The following is a 16,721-nucleotide window of genomic DNA, read 5'->3' as shown; positions in this document are numbered from 1 at the left end:
CCACTACTGGGGAAATGTAGCATTACAAGTTGGACATTTATATAAATGGCTGTAAGGGGTGACTATGCTCTCTTACCCTTTTTTCGGTCATCCCAAAATGTGTGGGTCCTTGTCTTCCTCTCCTGGGATGCCACTGCAGTATGGTTCATATTGTTGTAGCTTCCAGGGGGGGCCAGAGTGATTGCAGCGACGGACTTGTTCAGAGTTATGGGCTCTTGAGTCGGAGGAGCGTCATTTTCGTCATGGCGATGGTGTTCTGCAGCGCCTTACATCATGAGGACGCGCTAACATAGAACTCCTGGCAGGTAGTATTAAAGGGCGACATAATCATTGAACCAAGACTGTACTTACTGGACAATTAACTTGCTGTTGTGCTAAGGTTTGTTCCCTCTGAACTAGTTGCTCTCTTAGAAGTGCGTAATCTAGATATTGACCAACGTCTGAGGGAGAGGTATTGCCTCGAATGGTAGTGGTTGGCGCCGCAAGGACCTGCGGCGGATCAGAAGGTGCCAGCTAGTTTCACTGATTCCTAAGATGCAACCGGGAGCCGAGGGCTTAGCTCTTACCCCCGGGTATTTCACGCAGTAGTGGATAGCTTCCATAGTGACTGGTGAAGGGGCTTCACTCTCCTTAACAGACAGGGTCATGTGGGTAACTCTCAGGAGGACTCCAGATGGATCAACATATCCAGAATCAGTCAGACTGGCTGCCTTTTCTATGGGAAACTTGGTGGTTTGTTACAATTGAAGTAAAGTTACTGAAAAGATGCAGATGTGTCGTATCCTTGATTTGCTAAAGCTCCCGCTCACATTGGCCGACCATGTAATACATGGAGGGCCAGGTCCACTAGAGCGAGAGCTGCTCTTGGCTCTCCTGGTTCATAGAGGAGGTCTTGGGTCATATGTCCTAGTGGGGTTTATGGACAGGGGTTGTCATCATAAGACATACCCTTTAAATAAAAAATGACAAATAAAACATCATGTCAAATATCTGACCATAGTCCCCTAGTTGTATCTGGCATGACAACATTTCTGGAGTGTTAAGATCCTTTTACACAGGCCAATTATCGGGCAAACGAGTGGTCACAGACGCAAACGCTCGTTCATCGGCTGATACAAGTTTATGTAGCCGAAAATATTATCGTTGTCGGCAGCGCATCTCCCAGGGAGATGTGGTGCCGAAATGATAGATGTATGGGGACGAGCGATCGCAGTAACAAGCGCTCGTCCCCATACATAGCTCCTTGTGAAAGGAATAAACGAGCGCCGATCAACGAGCTGTCTCATTGATCAGCGTTCATTTACACGTGTCGGCTGTGTAAGAGGATCCTTAGTTGTACTGCAGGGTGTTTGTATATAAATAAAGCCTAATAATTGTGTAGCAAATGGCTCACCACTATCAAGATCTCTGCTTATTGTCAGTGAATCAAAATATTTGTGTTAATATCCTGAATTTCAAAACCTACACAGACATAATACTTCTCACAGCTGTGAGGTGAATACAATCGTACAATTTTACTTACAATGATAGATAGTTACAGACTATCAGGACAGGAGAGATTTTTGTGCTGCTGATGTATTTAACTCGCAGAGCATTACACAGAATGAATGCAAATGTAGCAAATTCTCATTTGTGATATATATTACGTCCGAATGTGTTTTCTGTCTAGATATAAAAAAAAAATCATTCACTGACAGCGAACAGAGATTTAGAATTAAAACACAAAGTATATTAGGGAGGCCCACGATGCATTATTTTTTTAATCAAATTACTTATATTATTATTATATTTTTCAGGTTAAACATGGATATTCTAAAAGAGTTTGGTGTGCACTGGTGGGAAAAACACTCTATTATTTCCGCAGTCAGGAGGAGAAGGTAAGCATGTTTATATGGTGAAAAGAAGACTAGAACAACCCTTCACTGATTCATGGACAATACATGTGTATAATTGTTCATTCAGACTTCATCATTTCATAATCTATATTTTTGTGACTTGCTATATTGTTGATTGACGCTAGTTTTCACTAATTTATCTTCACGTGTAAAAGAACCCTAACAAGCAAAGCCAGCCCGCTAATATCTCAGCTCCACATAAGAGAAAATACATATAACATCTAAACACATGTACAAGAAACTTTTAGTACGAAAAGATCATGCAGATTAAATGGGTTGTCTTGTATTTTTAAATACCCTATTAGGCTCTGTTCACACTACCGTTTAGCGTCTCTGTCTGGTTTTCTGTTGACGGCAAGAATAGCACAGCATGCAGCGCTATACTTGTCATTAATGCTACTGAAATCTCAACCAAACCACAACGAACCCAATTACAAGTCAATAGAGTCTGTCAGACACCGTACAACAGATCTGGCAGAGTGTCATGGCTTCCATTGTGAACAGAAGCCACAATGCAAATTTGAACACAAGAGACGGGAACACCCACATGTTTGCGTTGTTATAGCAGTCCCCAAAAGTGCAAAAGTTTCATAAGATTAGATAGTCTTCGTTATAAAATTGTAAGTACACCTCCGGAGGGCAGTGGAGGTCTTTCCGGAATCCAGGGGAAATCAAGCAAAAAAACAATCTGAAAAATATAAGCACGGGGAGGGGGAAGCGACACATGACGCATGGAGTGCAGCCTCCCTGGTTAGCAGCATAGTGATGCATTGCGAGGCCGGCCCTTAGGGGAACCTGTCACATTAAATATGTCCTATCTGCACTGATCTCTACCTTGCTACGCCTCAATGAATGAAACCTATGCCAGCAAGGAGCTTGCGTAGATTTCCGCTATAATTTACACCAGTTTTGTGGTGAATTATAATTAATTTGTTGGCCGCTGTGGTCCGCCTTTCCACAAAAGTGGTGAGGGCGGCGCAAAAAGCCCAAAAGTCAATATTTGCAATGCAAATTGCGACTTTTGAGCCTTTTTGCGACTTTTCTATGCCAGAAAACTGGCGTAGAAAGATTAATTCCCCACTATGATTTCTTTAAAATGCTGCAGCTCTTTAAGAGTAAAACATAGTGCAGGAAGGGCACCTGTCGCTATCTCATGCTGCCCGTGGTAAGGTCAACATTAACCTGCTGACAGCTTCCCTTTAATGGAAAACCTAAGAGCCTCCAATATTTGGTAATGAGGTCAGAATGTTTGTTTAGGGTGAGACAGAAAAAGGATGAAGTCTAATATCCTGAGCCCATGCAGGTATCAGAATGTATAAGACTAATCAGGGGGTTCAAACAAAGATTAAATAGGAGGGGGGATGGGGACATCACTGCCTTGTGCCGCGATGAAGAGTGATTGGAGTGTTAAATCTGTTGAGAGTTTTAGAGGTTTTCACGTTTGACATCTCAGAATTTGATTGTTAATGACAATTACCCTTCAATGAAATTCCACTATAGAAACAAATAACACTGCCCCAACTTTGACTACATGTAGATAAATCATTGATGATATTTTTTCTTGTTTTTTTTTCCTTTTTATACAGTTTCCCCTGGGACAAATTAAGCTCTGGGAGGCAAAAGTAGAAGAAGTAGACCGCTCCTGTGACTCTGATGAGGACTATGAAACCAGCGGTCGCAGTCTCTTATCGACACATTATACCATTGTCATCCACCCGAAAGAACAGGATCCTACATACCTTCTCATTGGATCAAAACACGAGAAAGTAAGCGTGACTCTCCCTTACCAGATTTACTTTAACGGAGATGAGGGAATTTGTCGACCAATGGGGTAGAGCAACAGATAGGCAACCTGGCAAGGTTGGACAAATGATGGGGCCCAATACAGGAGGAAGGGCACACTGCTGCATTTAAAATAATGTTTAATAACATTAAAATCACAGGTGAAGTGAATGACATTGATTATCTCATTACAATGACGTTTGACAAGAGGGGGGGGGATATATTAGGCAGCAAGTGATCAGTCAGTTTTTGAAGCTGATGTATGCAATGGTTAGTGCCTATCAAAAGTGGAGCAAAGAAGTACAACCGGTGAACCAGCGACAGAATCATGGGCGCCCAAGACGCATTGATGCAAGCGGGGAGCGGAGATTAGCCCATCTGGTCCAATCCCACAGAAGAGCTACTGTAACACAAATTGCTGAAAAAGTTCTTGCTGGTTATGATTGACAGGTGTCAGAACACGCAGAGCATCGCTGCTTGTTGTATTTGAGGCTACATAGCCCCAAACCAGTCAGAATACCCATGCTAACCCCTCTCCACCGCCAAATGCGCCTGCAATGAGCACGTGAGCACCAGAACTGGACCATGGAAGAAGGTAGCCTGGTATGATGAATCTCATTTTCTACTTACATCATGTGGACGGCGGGTGCGTGTGCGTCACTTACCTGTGGAAGAGATGGTACCAGGATGCACTATGGGAAGACGACAAGCCGGCGGAGACAGTGTGATGCTCTGGACAATGTTCTGCTGGGAAACCTTGGGTCCTGGCATTCACGTGGATGTTATTTTGACACCTATGACCTACCAAAACATTATTGCAGACCAAGTACACACCTTCATCGTAACGGTATTCCCTAATGGCAGTGCCCTCTTTCAGAAGGATAATGCGTCCTGCCACACTGCAAAAATTGTTCAGGAATGGCTTGAGCAAGAGGAGAAAGAGTTCAAGGATTTGACAAGGTCTTCAGATTCCCCAGATCTCAATCCGATCAAACAAAGATGGATATCAGAATGCATAATTAAACAATGTTCTCCGCGGGTGTTCATGTTCTGGAGACTACTGAAAATGGCCTACGAAAGTAATAATATTGACATCCAATGTTCCAGCAAATTTTATCATAATTTGCCATGAGTTTAGTCCACCTGCGCTGGATTATGCGATATTACATTTGTCTGCATCACACACATACAGTATATAGAACTGTTTTAGTTAACAATGGTACAAATACAATTAATATTTATGATGTTTTATAGGATACCTGGCACTACCATTTAACCATGGCAGCAGGAGTGACAGGAGCAACTGTGGGTACGGAGTTTGAGCAGCTGGTTTGCAAACTTTTGAGCCTGGATGGAGACTCATGTAAGTAATGGGGTTTACTGTCAAAATGGAAATTCATCCACAATTTTCTACCCGGGCCTCTGAGCAGAAGGAGCGCCATTCAGACTCCCTGGTTAAAGGAGTTATCCCCATCAATGACATTCATTAGCTATCCTATAAATGTATGATCATGGGGGGCCCCACTAGTGGGAACCCCACTGATCACTAGAACAGGGTTCGGAGAGAGGAGGAGATTGAAAGTCTATGGAACTGACGGAAAGAGCCGAGTGCTGTACTCTGGTGTCTCAGTTAGTGTGCAAACTTAAAGCTTACTAAGTGGCCAGGGCTGCCATCAGGAATTTCTGGGCCCCATACTGCCAATGAGTCTGGGCCCCCGCCCCCCTCGTTATTAGGAGGGGGTGTGAAATGTAAAGGGGCGGGAGGTAGGGCACATTAAAAAGAAAACTCTTTGGAGGAGCAGGGCAGAGACAGGAGGTGGGTGTCGGAGGGCAAAGGGGAGAAACTAAGTGCCAGGGCTGGGAGAACTGAAGGTAGCAGTGGTAGCCAGGGGGGAGACGCAACCTCACAGGGGCTCTGTGGAGTGACAAGGAAGAGACAAGAGACAGCGGCTCTGTGGGGGGCAAAAAGGGAAAGTGAGTGTGTGTGTATGTGTGTGTGTGTGTATGTAGAATCTGTCTGGGTGTAGGAGGGCACTATAAACAAAAATCATTGCACTGAAGCCCTATACACAGCAGAGTCACTCACCAAAATGTAGTCCCTAAGATCTCCCACCGCCACGGGCATGTCAGGATGATGCTTTTGCATTCTCTTCACACGCTGCACACACGTTATCTGTGTGTAGCGCTATCTACAGGGGGCTGTGTGTGGCGCTATCTGCAGGGGTGGGTGAGGCGCTATCTACAGGGGGGGTGTGTGGCGCTATCTACAGGGTGGGTGTGGCGCTATCTACATGGGATTGTGTGGCGCTATCTACATGGGATTGTGTGGCGCTATCTACAGGGGGCAGTGTGTGACACTATCTACAGGGGAGTGTGTGTGTGGCGCTATCTACAGGGGGTATGTTCGGCGCTAACTACAGGGGAGTGTGTGGCACTCTCTACAGGGGATTCCAGTCCAGGAGGAGACCCTGACCTCACTGTCCATATATGGACAGTGACCTCAGGGGCTACCTCTAGGAGAGGAATCCCCGACCAGAGTGTCGGCAACTCTCTGGCCGGGGATTCCGCTCCTGGATGGGTGAATGGCAGAGCAGGAAGCTGATACTTTCCTGCTCTGCCATAGTATTCAATTGTATCTGCATCCTGTGGACGCTGATACAATTGAATATGGCAGTGGCTGAGACACGTCTGGGACAGTAATTTGCCGGGACTGCCTCTTTAGATTCAGGACAGTCCCTGCAAATTCAGGACTGTTGCTAACTATGCCTCCGGTATAAGCTTTCTCCCCCTACCCAGGTATACTCTCTCCTTCCTCTACCCCTCCCCATGTATAATTTCTCCCCTCCCTTCAGATATCATCACTTTTCACCCAATTATTACCCCCCCCCCATTGTATAATGCCTCCTCCAGTGGAGGGATGTCACGATACCAGAATTTGGACTTCGGTACCGATGCTTTGTGTAGTATTGCGATTTCGATAACAAAGCGATACTTTGCCAACAGTAATAAAAAAAAAAACAGTTCTTCCATTTCTGATGTGAGGCGCGAGGTGTGATGCTAAATGTAACCTCCATGTGCCTCACATTAATAGTAATTAACCCCATCATGTACCTCAATTATAAAGGGTTAATGTGTAAGGTACATGATGGGGTTAATTACTATTAATGTGAGGCACATGGAGGTTCAAAATTCATAATACCTCGTGCCTCACATTAATAAGTGAAAGAAGTTTTTATTTTATTCTTTACAACGTACACATCATAAATGATGCAAAAAAATTGTTGTGCAGGTTATTACGGCCGCGCCAATACTGAATGTGAATATTTTATGTATTGAGACTTATTTTAATGTGTTTTGTAAAAAAGGTGTATGTGTATTTTTTTTTAATTTAACATTACTTTATGTTTTTACTTTCTTTTTGAAACTTTAATGTACTGGTATATATATCTATATACGGATAGTACACAGGCAGTTGTTAGGACAGACCTGAGTATGCCCTAACAGGAAATATGGTAAGACAGCCCTGGGGTCCTTCATTGGACCTTGGGCTGTCTGCCCATATATGGTATGTCCCTCAATCGCGTCACAGGGATTCCTGTGACGTGATCCAAGGGGCATCCCCCCTTCTTATTTTCCCCTGAATGCTGCAGTCAGCTTTGATCGCAGCATTCAGGGGAATAGCGACAGAGATGAGAGGTTTCTTTGATCTCTGCCTTTATAGAGTGGGACTGCGGCTGTGTAATACAACCATTGCCCCGCCCCGCACGCGGTCAGCACGAGGTGATGCGGGCGGCGCTGCACTAATGAGCGGCGGTTCAGGCACTGAAGACAGAACATGTGGGGGTGTTTTGTAGTGCGCCCGCCATGTTCTGTTTTCAGTGCCGCCGCTCATTAGTGCAGCGCTGGCCGCATCACATAATCCTGGCGGCGCGCACATGTCAGGACTCCGGAGCAGGGCCGTGACTGTGTTACACAGCCGCAGCTCCGCTCTCATACATTCATGTATTACAATATTGAGCTGTGCGGCCGCACAGCTTAGTATCGAAATACATGAAATAACGGTATTGAACCGTTTGGGGGTGCACGGTATCGAAACCGTATCGAAGTTTTGATGCATCGTGCATCCCTACTCAAGTGCCATCCGCCCTCCATTATTATCTCCTTCCCACTCTAGCATCATTTCCCTCCCTACCCAATGCCATCTCACTGCCCCATTATCATCTCCCTGCCCCCATTATCATCTCCCTGCCCCCATTATCATCTCCCTGCCCCATTATCATCTCCCTGCCTCCATTATCATCTCCCTGCCCCCATTATCATCTCCCTGCCCCCATTATTATCTCCCTGCCCCCATTATCATCTCCCTGCCCCCATTATTATCTCCCTGCCCCATTATCATCTCCCTGCCCCCATTATCATCTCCCTGCCCCCATTATCATCTCCCTGCCCCCATTATCATCTCCCTGCCCCCATTATCATCTCCCTGCCCCCATTATCATCTCCCTGTCCCCATTATCATCTCCCTGTCCCCATTATCATCTCCCTGCCCCCATTATCATCTCCCTGCCCCATTATCATCTCCCTGCCCCATTATCATCTCCCTGCCCCCATTATCATCTCCCTGCCCCCATTATCATCTCACTGCCCCATTATCATCTCCCTGCCCCCATTATCATCTCCCTGCCCCCATTATCATCTCCCTGCCCCCATTATCATCTAACTCTACCCCCATTATCATCTCCCTGCCCCATTATCATCTCCCTGCCCCATTATCATCTCCCTGCCCCATTATCATCTCCCTGCCCCCATTATTATCTCCCTGCCTCATTATCATCTCCCTGCCCCCATTATCATCTCCCTGCCCCCATTATCATCTCCCTGCCCCCATTATCATCTCCCTGCCCCCATTATCATCTCCCTGCCCCCATTATTATCTCCCTGCCCCCATTATTATCTCCCTGCCCCCATTATCATCTAACTCTACCCCCTCCCCATAGAAAGCAAAAATCTTCCCCACGTCTGTATTAGTTCACACTGCAGCATAGGATTGTATCACTATCAGCTCCAGGACGGCTCTTTTCTCCTGTCCTGTGTAAACAGAGGGAGAAGACAGGTTTATTGTCACATGTTACACAGGACGGGAGATAAGAGCCGCAGAGCTGATACAATCCTATGCTGCGGTGTTAACATAATACAGAGGGGGGTAAGATATTTACTTTCTATGGGGGCAGGAGGAGATCTTTTCAGGAGGCTCCAGGCAGCAGCAGCCGGACACAGACATAACTTAGTACTCACTGTGTCTGAAGAAGAAGACGACGACTGCTGCTGCTGGACGTATCCTCCGAGGCTGAGCTCATAACTCCCGCTGCTGTGATGTCTCCACCCCTTGTCTCCTCCCCACACGCTGTCACGCTGTTGCGGAGGAGGAGGGGCAGGCACATGTCACTCTCCAGCGGGCCCTTACGGTTTTATTCTGATGTAATGAACGGGCCCCTGCTTCGTGATGGGACCTGTTCCTTTCACCGAAATGAAATCGTAAGAGTCACACTGCCGTGAGAATATTAATTCCAGCGGCAGAGTGCGGGCCCCTTTTTTTTTAATTTATGCCCGGGCCCCTCACTGCAGTACCCCCAGTCCCCCCCTGATGGCGGCCCTGTAAGTGGCACCCATATGGACAGTTGCCTTTCCACCAGCCTAGCCATCAGAATGACTACACTGGATCTCCATGCTCTTATGAAAACCTGGGTGGTCTCCTTCTGTATCAGAGAAGTGTATATTGGGTACTATGTCTTCTGCGCACAATACTTTTGTGTAAGGCCCCATGCATACGACCGTATTTTCATCTATCCGTAAATACTGTTTGTAAATACGGATCCGTAGTTATCCGTAACTCATCCATATATAGGGAATGGTGTCCGGAACTACGGTCCGTATTGCATCCGTACATACAGATCCGTAAAAAAAAAGAGGAAGGCTGCAAATTATGTCACCAACATGTTGCATAGCAACGCTTCCATAAATACGGACGGTTTACGGATGCACATCCGTAGCAGTCCGTATTTACGGAAGCACCCATAGGCTTCTATGGGAGAGTCCATGCCGTAATTACGGACAATAATAGGACATGTTCTATCACTTTTTCAGCATGGACACCCATCAGTAATAATACTGAAAGCTGACCGCGGCCAACGGAAATTAATGGGTCCGTAATTGCGGATGAAATATATGGTCGTGTGCATAGGGCCTATTTCAGAAAAAAATCTTCCTTACTTTTTCTTAATGTGTATTTTAACTAATGTCATATAGTTAAAGATTTCATTGCATATTTTAGGCACACAAGTGTGGAGACATCCAGCTCTGTGTCACAGCAAGGAAGCCATAACCTCACCGCTGACTACGCTACCGTCAGAGGCATTACAGACAGAAGCCATCAAATTATTTAAGGTAAAAAGAAGATCATGACGAGTGTTTTGAGATATTAAAAGCATCAGTTCATAATTCCCTTATACCTGACTATTATGTCAATTCAAGCATTTATTACTATGGCAGCAAGGTGGCACTGCTGTCTTACAGCGCTGGGGTCCTGGGTTCAAATCCCACCAAGGACAACATCTACATGGAGTTTGTATGTTCTCCCTGTGTTTGTGTGGGTCTCCTCAATGTTCTCTGGTTTCTTCCCACACCGCATACTGATGTATGGTCTTCTTATGATATTGGCCCCTAGTTTAAGTGAGATAGGGAATTTATCTTGTGAGGTAAATAGGAGCCATATACATCTCTATACAGGTAATGACAACAACGCTTTCTAAAACTCAACATGTGAAACTGAATTCATCATCTTTCCACCATCTCACTCAACCCCCTTACCAAAACTATCAGTCAACGGCTCCACACTTTCTCCACTCTCACCAGTCAGATGTCTCAAATAACCTCTCATTACGTCCTGTCTTTCAAACTGCACTTCCAAAGCCCTTACCACCTCATGCCCTTATTATCTCCCGCCTAGACTACTGCAACATCATTCTCTACGGCTTCACATCTAACACTCTTGCACCTCTCCAACCCACCCTCAATTCTGCTGCCAGGTTAGTGCACTTCTCCCCTCATTTCACCTCTGCTTCTCCCCTCGGCCAATCCCTTCACTGTCTACCCATTGTCCAGCAAATTCAGTTCAAAATATCAACAATGACATTTAAGGCTGTCACCCGCATACATCTCTGTCCTAATCTCATGAAATCTTCCCACACATAATCTCTGGTCCTCACAAGACCACCTTCTCTGCTCTCCTGTTGTCTGATCCTCACATCATCGTGCATCCTTCATACTCTGTAATTCTCTACCCCAACACGTCTCTCCCACCATCCAAACCTTCAAAATCCACCGGAAAACCCCCTCTTCTGAACAGCGTACAACCTACAATAACCCTGCTGCCACTACACTACCGGATGAGCAGCTTCTACCTTCATCTACTGTCTCCTTCCTCCTTCCCTTGTATCGTAAGCCCTTGTGGGCAAGGTCCTTTCTCCTTCTGTGCTAGTCTGTCATTCATTAGGTTCATGTTTATTGTACTTTTTTATTGTCATGTACTTCAACTCTTTTTTTATATGCACAGAACGCTGGAATTAATGGCACTTTAAAATAAATATGATGATTATTATTATTATTATTATTATTATTACTACTACCAGGCAGCTGAGATTAGGAAAACATTGCAAATAATTGATCCTGTTGGTTTCTGTGCCATACCCATTCGATTCTTGATGTGGGGTGTCCCCAGTGGAGTGATCCCCTTTATGACCTTGATATCGTCTAATAGGGCATTTGGACAGGGGTTTTTAAACGTTATACATGAACTTTTTTCCCCACTATTTTTACCTACGGAATAACTTTTACAGAATATGATACATTGGGTAGTTATAATTATTTTATGCTTTACTCAATTTTTATTTTTTATTTTTATTACTGCAATTTGAGCAGGAAATTTTATAAAAATATGATCCTGTTATTTTTGGATAGTTTATGAAATGTGTAATGTAATTAAAATAAATAACAGCTTTTAATATTTTAACCTCTTGCAAATGCTACTCCAGTCTGCACACAAGTCTGCTCTATCCAGGCCTTCTCTTAGGCGTGGGCCATGCGGGTAACATGAGAACGACAGACACTTATGTCATCGGCTCTGCACACCTACAGTGGAATATGCGGCAAAGCAAACATGAGAATTATCCAGCTGCAGCAAATCAACCGCATATGTGGAAGAATAACTCCTATACAGGATTGGCATGGCTCGGCATGCTGGGAGGTCAGAGAGCAGCGTACGGCATAAGAAATACCTGCACCTCATTCTATAATCTGTGCCTGGTGGAGACTGACACAGGGAAGGGATAAGTGGTTTCCCTTCCCATTGACCCTCAGTGTTTGGAATCCAGATAAGGAGCATTGTGCACTCTACCCCCCCCCCCCTCTAATATCTGGAAATTATGACTTTTAGGACTCACAGGATTATTTATCATGACAGGAACATGATCTACCCTTCTGACCTTGGCAAACTTTTAGGATACATTATCTTATTTCTGTGGGAAATGTAGAATATGTAATATTTCAAGTGAAATTAAAGGGATGTTATTATTGCATAATTAAAAGTTATACAATATTCCAATATACTTTCTGTATTAATTCCTAACGATTTTTAACCCCTTCCCGACATTTGATGTATCCATACGCCAAAGTCGGGTAGGGGAAGTATGGAACGGGCACACGAAGTTAGAAATCGTTAGAAAGAGGGGGGCAACCCCCTCTAATAGCTCATCGCGCCCCCCGCAACGCAATCGTGGGGGGGGGCGATGGTTGCTATGGCTGCCTGGGGGCCTGATGAAGGCCCCCAGGTCCGCCATCTTTGTGCCTCCGGCAGGGCTTGATAGTTGCCTGTCAAAATCACGATATACTGCAATACATTAGTATAGCAGTATATCGTGCAAGCAATCCAACGATCGCTGGTTGAAGTCCCCTAGGGGGGGGGACTAATAAAAAATAAAAAAATTAGTTAAATAAAGTTTTTTTTTATGTAAAAAAACCTTAAAAAATTAAAAGTTAAAAAAAACAACCTTTTCCCATTGTCCCCCTAGAGCATAGTAAAAAATTAAATAAATAAAGATAATTGGTTTTGCCGCGTCCGTAAAAGTCTGAAATATTACAATATATCATTACTTAACCCGCACGGTGAACGCCGTAAAAAAAAAAATTGTAAACGCCAGAATGTCTATTTTTTGGTCACCTCATCTCCCACAAAAAATGTAACAAAAAGTGATCAAAACTTCGCATGTACACCAAAATGGTATTATTAAAAACTACGGCTTATCCCGCAAAAAATAAGCCCTCATACCACTTAATCGACGGAAAAATAAAGAAGTTACGGCTCTCGGAACTTGGCGGCACAGATTTTTACTTGTAAAAGTAGTAAAATATAGAAAAAACGATACATATATTTGGTATTGCCGTAATTGTGTTACAGAATAAAGTTAACATGTTGTTTTAATTGCACAGTGAATTCCGTAAAAACCGTGCGCAAAAAACAATGGAGGAATCGCTGTTTTTTTCATTTTCTACCCCACAAATATAGTACATTATATGGCACAATAAATGGTGCTACGAAAAACTACAACTCTTCCCGCAAAACTCCAGCCGTCATAGTACTATACCGACGGAAAAATAAATAAGTTATGGCTTTGGAATGTGGGGAGGAAAAAACTAAAATGGAAATCTGAAAAAGGGCTGCGGTTGGAAGGGGTTAAAATCTCTGCTTGTTGTTATTCAGCAGGAACACTCATTGTTTACTTCAAGTGGATAAAATTCTATCCATGGTCATGTGATAGACAGGTGCTGGGATCGTTACAAGACACAGGTCTGATACGCATACTGTAACTGTAACGAGCCATGCACCTGTGTGTCCATCACATGACCGTGAACAGAATTTTATCTACTGTAAGTGTGTGTATCAGAGCTGTTGTAAAGGATCTGCCAGGCACAACTTCTGTGTGTACGCCCATAGGTAATCAGTCTGCACCTGCTTCTATGTCTGTGAGACTGACTCCATCTTCCACCACTCAGGATGGCAGGCTTAGGAGTGGGAGAGCCTATCGCAGCCTGGCCAGACGGAGCTAGCTCCCGCCCTCTGTCTATTTATACCTGCCTTTCCTGTTCCTCCTTTGCTTGTGATTCTTCTCGTGTGGTTTCCTGGCCCTGCTGCAGCTTCTAACTATTTGATCCTGCTCCATACTGACCCTGGCTTACTGACTACTCTCCTGCTCTGCGTTTGGTATCTCGTGCACTCCTGGTTTGACTCGGCTCGTTCACCACTCTTGTTGCTCACGGTGTTGCCGTGGGTAACTGCCCCTTTCCCTTTGATTTGTGTTCCCTTGTCTGTTTGTCTCGTGCACTTACTGAGCGTAGGGACCGCCGCCCAGTTGTACCCCGTCGCCTAGGGCGGGTCGTTGCAAGTAGGCAGGGACAGAGTGGCGGGTAGATTAGGGCTCACTTGTCCGTTTCCCTACCCCCGTCATTACAGCTGTGTCTTCTAATGATCCTCCAGCACATGTGTCCATCACATGACCAGAATTTTATCCACTAGAAGTAAACAATGAAGGTTCCTACTGAATAACAACAAGCAGAGATCTTGAAAATTGTGAGGAATTAATACAGAAAGTATATTGGAAAATTGTATACCTACTGTATGATTCCCACATCAGCCCATCATAAACAGTCTAGGAAGTGTGCTGCATTGTAAGCAGAAACCGCGTTTTTTATGGTTCATAATGGGGCTGTCTTGGGCAACATAGGTATGTTTAAAAAACTATCCTTCTTCCCTATACAGCAGTATTAGAAGTTTAGGAGATGAGAATGTGATGACAGACTCCCTTTAAGTGTTTACTACATACTATTTCATTATTTAGTTCAATGTAAAAACAGTATACAGTAAACTCCCTCTAGTGGTGGCTGCAGGCCACCAGAATTTTGTCATTTAACTCTGTCTATGCCGGTAATTTGGAGATCTGTATTAGAAAAACTGAGCTCTGACCACTAAAAAGATATATTAAGAAATGAATCAACACTGAATTTTTTTTACCCTATACCTACCAACATGAAACCAAAAGGGTGGTACATTTTAAGCATCACCCCCACTCAGGAATACCCTAAAACAGTCTGGAAATGCCACGTTCCTTTTTTAGGTCCAGTTCACAAGAAAATGGGACTGTTGGAAGTTATGATTAACTCCTTTAATACCCTGGACCACCAGGGAAATTAGATTAATCTCTTCACTGCCCTATTCCACTAGGGATGTTAGTATTAACCCCTTCACTGCACTGTAAGACCAGAGTTGTTAACCCCTCAGCGTTATATGGTTAATTTTACACAACATTTGGGATATCCACTCTCTTATATGTCTTTTATACTCAAGAGTAGGAACGGATCCCTGCACATGAGACAAGAGAAACATCCTCTAGCATTTCCTTGTGCTGGAATCTGTTCGTTGTTTTGATTAAAAATTGTACAGGAGAGCAGATCCCCAAAATGTGGTGGGAAAAAAAGCCATAGACTAGTTTGGGGTCCAATTTCATCATATACGCCGGTAAAATTTTCCTGCACAGAGACGCACATAGGGTTTTTTTTTAGTGCCTTAGTTTACTGAGCAGTTCAGTAAATGGCTGTAATTCTCTTTTCTACCACTAGGGGGCTCACTACATATGGATTTATTATTGAGTTCAATGTATCTCCTGACTTACATCCATGACACATTGTACTTCAGCTTTAGACCGAACTTTTAATTACACAAAATTATAAATTAGTGCTGCATGTAAGGTTAGGACTACACAGCGACTTTGACCAAGGCACGGGTCACACAACTTAATATTGATATGTTGCGCTGTCTGCATCACAGGTTATGAAAGTAAATGTGGTTGCTTTCTGACACATAAGTTGCCGTGACCACAACACCAGAGTCGCAAGTCCAGCAGGTTTGGATAACTTGCAACTGTTTTGTCGCGGTCGCAACAACTTGCGGGTCGCAAAGCAACCACATTTACTTTCATTATCTGCGATGCAGGCAGCACGATACAGCGATCTTTGGCCGTGCGATCTGTGTCGCAGCCAAAGTCGCCGTATAGCCCTAGCGTCATAGCATCTGCTGCTGCTCAAATGTTTTGTATTTCCATAATAAATCATTTGTAATGTTATAAAGCTACAGTAGTCACCTGCAGCACAGATCGCCGACACATTGACCTAGTCAGTATAAGTTGGTAATAACATTGATTGTAATTGTGTATTTCATATGGGGGTCAAAGCTTTGCATCTCCAGCCACATAGTAATTTTAGTTTATGTACAATTTTTTAATTGCAGTTTGCCTACATGACCACTAGAGGAAGCTAGAGTCATGCGTATGATTTTATACATTGCCGGAAAGTCTGCACAGAAAAGTTTAACATTATTTCCATTTATATTGTTACGTTTTATATATAAATATTAGGTAGCATTTAATTGGATGACATCATGATCTATCTATCTATCTATCTATCTATCTATCTATCTATCTATCTATCTATCTATCTATCTATCTATCTATCTATCTATCTATCTATCTATCTATCTATCTATCTATCTATCTATCATCTATTCATATCTATCTATCTATCTATCTATCTATCTATCTATCTATCTATCTATCTATCTATCTATCTATCTATCTATCTATCTATCTATCTATCTATCTATCTATCTATCTATCTATCTATCTATCTCATATCTATCTATCTATCTATCTATCTATCTATCTATCTATCTATCTATCTATCTATCTATCTATCTATCTATCTATCTATCTATCTATCTATCTATCTATCTATCTATCTATCTATCTCATATCTATCTGTCTCATATCTGCCTGTCTCATATCTGTCTGTCTCATATCTGTCTGTCTCATATCTGTCTGTCCGTCCATCCATCCATGCTAATTAGCCATTCGCAGTATAAGATAATGATGTGTTAAATTT

General features: G+C 43.6%; 1 protein-coding gene across 1 annotated transcript in view; it reads left to right on the top strand.

Moving 5' to 3' along the window:
- Nucleotides 1-16,721, top strand: part of PLEKHH2 (pleckstrin homology, MyTH4 and FERM domain containing H2) — a 128,990-nt gene that overhangs the window by 98,323 nt on the left and 13,946 nt on the right. The window contains exons 16-19 of the mRNA XM_075864581.1: nucleotides 1,797-1,877; nucleotides 3,482-3,661; nucleotides 4,932-5,040; nucleotides 10,009-10,121. Of these exons, the coding sequence (XP_075720696.1) occupies nucleotides 1,797-1,877; nucleotides 3,482-3,661; nucleotides 4,932-5,040; nucleotides 10,009-10,121 (483 nt within the window). The remainder of the gene's footprint in view (nucleotides 1-1,796; nucleotides 1,878-3,481; nucleotides 3,662-4,931; nucleotides 5,041-10,008; nucleotides 10,122-16,721) is intronic.

This window comes from Rhinoderma darwinii, chromosome 4 (genome assembly GCF_050947455.1).
Source record: "Rhinoderma darwinii isolate aRhiDar2 chromosome 4, aRhiDar2.hap1, whole genome shotgun sequence".
NCBI lineage: Eukaryota > Metazoa > Chordata > Amphibia > Anura > Rhinodermatidae > Rhinoderma > Rhinoderma darwinii.
The sequence above is the reverse complement of the archived record's forward strand: the minus strand, read 5'-3'. Positions and strand labels throughout refer to the sequence as shown.